The sequence below is a fragment of the Marmota marmota genome, unplaced genomic scaffold, assembly GCF_001458135.2.
Source record: "Marmota marmota marmota unplaced genomic scaffold, marMar, whole genome shotgun sequence".
NCBI classification, from domain to species: Eukaryota; Metazoa; Chordata; class Mammalia; order Rodentia; family Sciuridae; genus Marmota; species Marmota marmota.
The window spans coordinates 35,732,110-35,741,418 of NW_025999977.1; the positions used below are offsets into that span (position 1 = coordinate 35,732,110).

General features: G+C 33.9%; 1 protein-coding gene across 1 annotated transcript in view; it reads right to left on the bottom strand.

Annotated features, from left to right (window-relative positions):
- Window positions 1–9,309, bottom strand: part of Birc6 (baculoviral IAP repeat containing 6) — a 236,225-nt gene that overhangs the window by 124,173 nt on the left and 102,743 nt on the right. The window contains 7 exon segments of the mRNA XM_048804575.1: window positions 668–823; window positions 1,469–1,652; window positions 2,498–2,713; window positions 3,703–3,834; window positions 5,339–5,466; window positions 7,355–7,492; window positions 7,800–7,933. Of these exon segments, the coding sequence (XP_048660532.1) occupies window positions 668–823; window positions 1,469–1,652; window positions 2,498–2,713; window positions 3,703–3,834; window positions 5,339–5,466; window positions 7,355–7,492; window positions 7,800–7,933 (1,088 nt within the window).

The window sequence follows — 9,309 nt, forward strand, 5'->3', positions numbered from 1 at the left end:
GAGCGTTCGCCTAGCATGTGCGAGACCCTGGGTTCAAACCTTAGCACAAATAAAAACAAATAAATAAAAGGTACTGTGTCCATCCATCTACAACTAAAAAAAAAAAAAAAAAAAAAAAATCATTTAAAAAAAATAGTCATAGCCAGGCGTGGTGAAGCACACCTGTAATCCCAGCAACTCAGGAGGCTGAGGCAGAAGGATTGCAAGAATAAGTCTAGCCTCAGCAAATTAGTGAGGCTCTAAGCGACATAGAAAGACCATCTCAAAATAAAAAATAAAAAGGGCTGGGGATAGGCTCAGTAGTTAAGCACAGCTGGGTTCAATCTTCTATATCCCCACACACTCCCCCACCCCCCAAAAAAGAGGGAGAGAGAAGTCATTAAATGTTCCCCACATTTTATTGAAACTTCTACAGATACAAATCAGACTACATCAAAGTAATTGGGATATTATGAAATGATAGTACTTTGTTGTAATTAACACTCACACCCAGAAACAAGGCAAAATATGTTTACTGGAAAAATATCTTGCATCATTATATAAGGTCAAAAACCTCAAAGGAAAACGTAAAAACCCATTTTATACTTCATAGCATTCTTTATTTTGAAATGTACTCAATTTGTAGAAAATACTAAAGAATATTTAAAAAAAAATTTTTTTAATGTACCTGTTAAATCATGTGTCAAAGGTTCATCTATAGTTTCCAGCAACTGAACTGAAGACGGCTGAAGGGAGTCGTCAGAGTCACCAGCTGTTGCACCTACATCATCACCCACTGCTCCTTCTTCCATGGCTTCTGCAGCTACTGGTGCCAACAATTCTCCTGCATTTAAGAAGATAATCCTAACCACTTTAATAACTTAGACACAGTCTTCTAAAATATACTGAACCATTATATTTTTCCTTCCAGTGTTCAGAAAGACACATATACTCTACCAACTAGAAAAGAAAATACGACAAATGAGTTCTCACCTACCTAAAGAATGCTAAAACTCACTGCAGTACCTACAAATGCCTAAAACAAATAACTAGTAGGGGAAAACGCATAATATTCAAAATCAACAAGGAGTTACTATAATCACTTTCAGATGTTAACTTACTTAGTCATCAAAACAAGCTTATACGGAAAGGTATTTTTAATATCCTTATTTTACAAATGAAGAAGCTCAGGCATAGTGATTTCTTAAAGGTCACATAAATAACTAGTAAGAAGCACACCAATGTTATTAACAAAGCAGATTAGTTTCAATATTCATGCACTTAAACAAACTAACTCCTCTCGAAAGACTTAGATTTATCAAAACTGTCAACATAAATTAAGTAGAAAAGTAATTTTAAATGGTTGCTACTGCTTGACATTAAAGAGAATTTTATGCTTTTAAGAGATTACAATTTCTTTTAATGAGTAATTAGTTAAGAAATGACAAGTTAATTCTGACATACCAAGGAAAAATAAATCCTTACAAACCTGCCAAAATATCCTGTAGCATACAAGTTAAGGAATACTGAGCCCAAGCACCACCCCAAGATATATCTCCTCTATTGAAGTCAGTTCCAACCAAAAGCAACAGCAGTCTTTCCAGTTGTGGTTCATTCACAATTTCACACAAATGAATGGTTGGTCTTGTGGCATTTGCAATGCGTGCAAGAACCTAGAATACATTTTATAAAACCATATAAAAATTATACATTTTTCCAAAAATAATAGAAATCTATCAATAGGTTTGGCACTACACTAATGATTTACAATAATAAGTATGATTCTGGTATCTAAGTAATTACTTGAGATGAAATATGGAAGAAAGTAATCTTTTTTGGTTTTGTTTTTTTCTTTTTGTTTTTTGGTAATGCTGGGAAATGAACCCAGGCCCAAACACATGACAAAAAGACATTTTACCACAGAGTTATCCTCAGCTTCATTTTTTATCTTATTTTGAGACAGGGTCTCTCTAAATTGCTCAGACTGGCCTCAAACTTGAGATTTTCCTGCCTCGGCCTCCCAAGTTGCTGGGATTACAGGCATGCACTACGGTGCCTAGCAAAAATAATGTAATTTCATCAGTGCAGTGTTAAATCTAGTTTTAAATCTGGGTGGAACAGTTAAGAATAACTTCTATAAATAGTGAACATGCTACAGGAAAACAATCATAACTTTGAAAGTCTTTCATTAATACCATGTGACACTTATCTGTATATTTCATAATTTAACTTAAGAAAGGTTAAGTTGAAATAGACATACCCAAATTACCCACATTTAAAACACCTGACTTTTAAATAGATTAAAATTTATATTAGATTTCTCTAGAAATAAATGAAAAAATTTAAATCTTTCAACGCACAATTAAAAAAAAACTTAAGTAACTGCAAAAAAAGAAAACCAAAAGATGAAATACTATTTTATCTTAATCAAAATCAAATAAAAACTGTGTACTTCTGAAGTTCTTTTTCTTACCCTTTAAAGTCTAGATTTATAAATTACGCATAATAGTTTACTTACCTTACAGACAAATAATAAGAGATCTGCATGACATGTAAAGTCCATGGAGAGGAGAAACAAAACGAGTTTTTGGACTACTGAGATGCAACGTTCATGGGCAAGAGTAAATGGAAGTGGTTCTATCTCTGGACTTTCCTTTGTTGTAGTAACTTCTGTGTCTAAGTTAGAACGAGACCATTCTGCTGTCCGGCGCAAACGAATTAAATCCTTAAAGTGCTGTATACAAAAATTTACAGTATTTAAATCAATGTTTATTTAATGAAAAAGATTCAGTATACATTTATGAAAATATTACTCAACACACAACTTACAGTGAATATAATTTTTAGATTAAACCATAAGCTTCAAAAAGTAAGATTATTAAAAATTGTATTGACAAATATATTTTACCTCTGTATAAAAGCTTTTCGGAAAAGTGAAATTCTACAAAAAGGCCAGAGAAATATGTAATGGCAAACCTAACATCTTTAATTAGTATCACTAAAATATCCTAAGTGTGATGTATACAGGCTGGGTGGTTCAAGTCATTCCAAGACTGAGTGGAATAAGCATATTTATAAAAACACAATATACAAATGTGACTACTACATGTTATGTACACACATATATTCACACATACCCATATATACATATGCATACAAATGACTATGTTTTATTTTATTTTAAAACTACCACAACTTCATTTTCACTTTCAAGGACATATATAGGCTATATTTGAAACCTGTGCACAACCGGATCCAAAAGAAATTTCAATTCTAAACCTAGCAATGAAAATCTTACAATAACATACTAAAAATCTCTTTGAGATGCCAAAAATTTTCACTTTACATTTTTTATTTTTAAAATTAGCAAAAAGGTATTTGTAATCATCCAGTATTTTTTGTATTATAGAACAGAAAAATCCAACAACATCAATGCCACATGAGCAAAACTATACATCCCACTGCTTTCTTTATATTCAGTTTACTAAATTTTAATCCACTTTGAAGTAATAAACTAGAACAGGTTACAAAACATTTCCTTGATTTAAAGTCTACCTCACCAAAAAAAAGTTAAATAGATTGGTTTTTTTTTTTTTTTTGATAAGCAGAACAACATATTTAAATTTTCTGATCATTCCTAAAGATACTTAATAAAATAACTTAAGATGCTTAAAAATTTTAAAAAAGCAGCTTTTCTAAGATAATTAAAAAATATACCCATACCTTTGAAGTAGCCTGCTTTAGTTTTGCTTGTTCTACTAGGAGTTTATATGATGATCCCTTATTACTTTGTATTTTTTCTTTCTCCATCTGTTCCACCAACGCCTTCTGTTTTGCTTTCAGTAGGTTAAGTTGCTTTAAAATACAAGTAAACAACTTAGTCTTAAAAACATTAGGGGATCCCAGCGGCTTGGGAGGCTGAGGCAGGAGGATTAGCAGTTGAAAGCCAGCCTCAGCAAGATGAAGGCCCTAAGCAACCCTGTCTCTAAATAAAATACAAAATGGAGTTGGGGATGTGGTTCAGTGGTCAAGTGCCCCTGAGTTCAATCCCTGCTACACACACACACACACACACACAAAAAAAAATTAGGGTAAGGATATTGGCCAAATTATATTGTTACATTGTGTGTATGTACTAGTATGTAACAACAAAACCCACCAGTATGTACAACTATAATGTACCAATAACAAAGAAAAACAACATTAAAGACAAGTAAATTATTATTATTTATATACTTCTTAGGAATTCATACATCAAACTAATGGAATAAAGAATTCCTTGAATAATGTAGTAATAAAATTTTACTATTTAGCCCCTCCGAAAACTTCATTTCCAAATCCTGATATCAAAATCTCTCACTAAAGACTCATTAGTTATGCTGAAGTGGGTGGCACATGCTTATAAACCCAGCTACTCAGGAGGAGGAGGCAGGAGGATGGTGCATCTGAGGACACTTTAGTAAGACCCTGTCTCAAAGTAAAAAATGAAAATGTTGGGGTAGAGCTGGGGTTGTGGCTCAGTGGTAGAGCATTTGCCTCACACGTGTGAGGCACTGGGTTTGATCCTCAGCACCACATAAAAAATAAATAAATAAACAAACAAAATAAAGGTATTGTGTCCATCTAGAACTTAAAAAAAAAAAATTAAAAAAAGAAAATGGCTGGGGAAGTAGCTCAGTGGTAGTACCTCAGAGTTCCATCCTCAATACCACAAACAAAGTAAAAATCATCAGTCCCTTACATTTAGGAGAAGGGAAGTAACTAGGAAACTTTCTTACACAAGTCAACTAATATCATAGTATTAGTTGACTTGTATAAGATAATAGATATTTTGAATGGCAGAAAAAACGTATTTTTAATACATGGAAAAATATTTTTATTGTCTAAGAGTTCTTAGCTTTGCTTTTCTGGAAATTTCCTTCAAGAAACTTTCCTTCAGGGAATCTGTTCACCTCACATCAGCAAAGAAGAGCACAGGAAGATGCACTTCCAGGCATGCTACCACTAGCCTACCTACTCTAGCCATATCCTACCTGCCTAGAGTTACAGCTCTCACAATCCAATCACTTTACCTCTGAACATTCCTACTTTAACACAGTAGCTTTTAGGGGACACCTCATATCCAAACCATAACAGTAAACTCATTTGGAGTGGTAGTAATAGAAAGTAAAGAAGTAAACAGTTTAAAGAACATCACCAAAAATCTATTGCCATTTTACAAATAAAGTTTCCAAAGTATTAAATCTCCCCAAGCTATATAGCTGGTTAAATATACAACTAACATTTGATGGCACATATGCCATATGCAACCTTCAAAATGATAATTCTCTGAAATATTAAAATAAAAAAATACTGTTACCTGTTTATGATGAACAAGCTGTTTTCTGATCTTTCTGGAATATAATCTATCAAGGCTACTGCTGCCCTTGGAAGACCTATTTAAACTCTGAGTGTGCAGATTATTGTTAATAAAACTCCACTGGTTACCTAGAGGGGGAGGAAAAAGCCTGTTAATAATTTGATCAAGTGTGATTTTAAAGTACTTTCATACCCAGAAAACAAAAAACACAGTTATAAATGAAAAAACATGACAAAGCAATTTTAAAGAAAATTAAGGAAACCATTATAAAGTCATTCTTTTTACTGATGTATTTATTTGTATGCAGTGGTGAGAATTGAACCCAGTGCCTCACACATGCTAGGCAAGCACTCCTACCACTGAGCAACCACACCCGTCATTCTTAGCTGATCTGAAAAAGATTCAATGATTGTCACTACTTTAATCTAGACCAGAAATGACTTTAAGACCAGAGTTCTGTCCTCAAGCTTTCTTTTAGGGTAACAGCCACATTCCTCCACAATGGTTAAGATTATACTTATCACAGGAGCTTTTAGGAGACACCTTATATCCAAACCACAACAATAACCTCATTTACAACACAGCTTTCATTATTTCATTAAGATCTAACAACAAATACTCATAAAACATATGCTTCTATGCAGAGAATAAAAAGAGGTGCTCAACAATTTACTTAATGACTGCCAAAATTTGGTAGTTAAAAAAAAAAAAAAACAGGCCCAATAACACACTTTACCCATGTAATTCTTTACTATATGTTTAACATAAAAACATCTTTCTTGTTGTCCACTATCCATCTAACAAGTCTTCATTAAAATTCATCTAACCCTAAGATACTCTTCCACCAATGTTTCCATACTGAACAATATAAATAAAATGAAGATGTTCAATACTATATTCTATGATATTCCAACTTTACATTGTAGCTATATGTACTGAATTGTACTTTTTTTAATCCCTAAGCTAATCAATGAGTAAACTGACTCATGGAAATACATTATTATTTTTTTAAATCAATATAAAGCAAATTCCGTGTACAGATTGACTTTCATCTTTCAAAACATAATATGTATAAACAATTAACTTGGATATAAAATATCTTAAGGGAACTTTCTAATATTGACAATGTGAAAATGTCCCAAATTTATGGACTTTAATTTCTGTGTTTACATATTAGATTTAATTGTATCAAATTATTTATGAAAATCTGTGGTAGTCAAAATAAAGGGAAGAAAATATTTTCTTTAATTTTTAAATAATTTTGTGCCTTCAGCCTATAAACAAAGATTACACATTTTTTAAATTGGGGATTTCAACCAAAGTCATTTGTAATTAACTAATAGACTCCATAATGGTAAACAGGGTGAAATACTATACTAAAAATAACATTTATTTAAAAAAAAAAAAAGAACTATGTTGAACAGAAGTGGAGAGAGAGGGCATCCCTGTCTTGTTCCAGATTTTAGAGGGAATGCCTTCAATTTTTCTCCATTCAGAATGATGCTAGCCTGAGGCTTAGCATAGATTGCNGTTTTGAACAACCCACAATAAAAAATTTAAAAAATAAAAAAAATTAAAAAAAAATTAAAAAAAAAAAAGAACTCTTCACAAATTTTGCTTTCATGCCTCACTTTTATGTATGTTATTATAAAAATTTTTTTAATATTTATTTTTAGTTATAACAATATATTTTACTTTTATGTGGTGCTGAGGATTGAACTCAGTGCCTCATGCATGGTAGGCAAGTGCTCTACCTCTGAGCCACAACCCCAGCCCTATAGAATGTTTAAAGGAGCATGGTGCGGAAAACTTTGTGAAACACACGGTTATAGACACATGCCCAAAGAAACTTTTCCATCAAATGTAAATTCTACCTTGAAATAGGTTCTTGGTAGAGTTAACTCATGTTTTACATAAATTACATACATCTGGTATTTCCAGGCCAATAGCCAGTTCTGGAACAACTGCGGAGTCACTCAAAATCCCCACCAACATATTATTATAAACGTCTGATACCTGTCAGAAACCTCTCCCTGTCTTTACCATTCAAAGGTTTCTTTGCAGCTGCTGCTTCATCTTCAACAGTTGCCACATAATCCAGCAACCTGGACACCAGCATAACAACCCAACTGATCATTGGAATATCTAGTACTCCTAAACAGAAATGCGGGGAGGGGGGTAAAAATTCAGGTGAATATAAGAGTCCTACTGAAGTTAGATAACACAATGAATTAAACATTTTATAAAGTCAAAACATATCATATCATTACCAACACTAATGTTTACATGTAATATTCCCCAAAACCAGACATCTGTGGCCACAAATTGAATAGAACATCAAATCTAATAAAGCACATGTATTTCCTGGTATGAAAATAAAGTCTAAACAGAGTTCACCAAAAAAATAATTTATCATAGGAACCTTATATTTTTACTAAAGATAGATACTTTATTTTAATACCTTCTGTCCTCCTATGCATGGGTAACTCCGGCTGAAGAGGTGACAATAAATTGTCCAAGAGGTTAAGTAAGCTTTCTAATACTCCACTATTACTAAGTGATCTTTGACCAATACAGGAAAGTAGCATGAAGACCCTAAAAGAGAGATACAAAGAGAATACCCAGTGAGAACTAATTTAATTGTTCCATTTGAAAAGTAATAAACAGGCTGGGGTAGCTCTGTGGTAGAGTGTTTGCCTAGCATTTGTGAGGCACTAGGTTGAATCTTCAGCACCATATGAAAAGAAGTAAATAAAATAAAGGTCCATGTATAGCTAAAACTGTGTCCATGTACAGCTAAAACAAATTTAAAAAAAAATAATAATTCACATTTAAATAATTCACATTTAAACAGAAGAATGATAGGCCAGGCATGGTGATCCAAACCTGTAATCCCAGCAACTCGGAAGGCTGATGCAGAGGGATAGTGAATTCAAAGCCAGCCTCAGCAGATTATTGAGGCACTTACCAATACAGCGAGACCCTGTCTCTAAATAAAATATAAAAAAGGGCTGAAGATGTGGCTTGGTGGTTACACTCCCCTGGGTTCAATCCCTGGTACTCCCCCAAAAAAATAAAAAGAAGAATGACAGTACTTGCAATTTAATTGTTCAATTTAGAAAATAATTTACATTTAAACTTAATAGAACACTAATAGCATTTGCATCTTCAAAGCTATCTCATTAGGCAGGCAAACTGGTGCATATCTGTAATCCCAGGACTTTAGAGGCCACTACAGGAGAATCACCAAGTTCAACTTAGTGAGATCGTATCCCCACCCATCAAAATAAAAAGTGCTGAGAGCCATGGCCGAGTCTGTATGGCCCCTGGCATTTTGCCAACAGTATTGATTGACAGGCGAGGCATTACTATCCGCCTCTGCCGCAACTTTTGAGTTCTCGCACTATTTTGGAGTTCTCGTGGGGATTTCCGGGGATTCCCCGAGAGTTCCCATTGGTTGGGGAAGTGCAGGAGGAGGGATTTCCGGGAGAGATTTTTCCGGATGGGGGTTCCTGGACAAGCCTCGTGGCGTTCGGGAGGATTCCCCGGGAGCTGTGTGAAGTGTTTTCCTGCAGTTTAAAAATAAAGTTTGTTCCTGCTTCAGTGGCTGGTGATTTGTGCCCAGCCAGACTGCGGCATTCTGAAGCTTCGGGGTAAGTGAAATTGCTTGCCCCTAAGGGAAGGCGAGAGAATGGGTGACCATTTTAAAAAACAATGTGTTCTTGTTTTGATTTGTTTTGTGTTTGTTTCAAGCTGCCTATCCCTAGAATTTTCTCAGGCAGATTGGGAAAAATGGTTGGCTCAAGGTTTGAAGTTGTTCACCCCTGAGGAAGAGATAGAAATAGACCACAAATGCACATGTCAAGAAAACAGAAAAATTGATACAACGATTTTTTGTTCCGTTTCTGTTTCATTCTGTTTCGGTTTTGTTTTGTGTTATCTTATTGGGTTGCGTTATCTTTATAACAGAT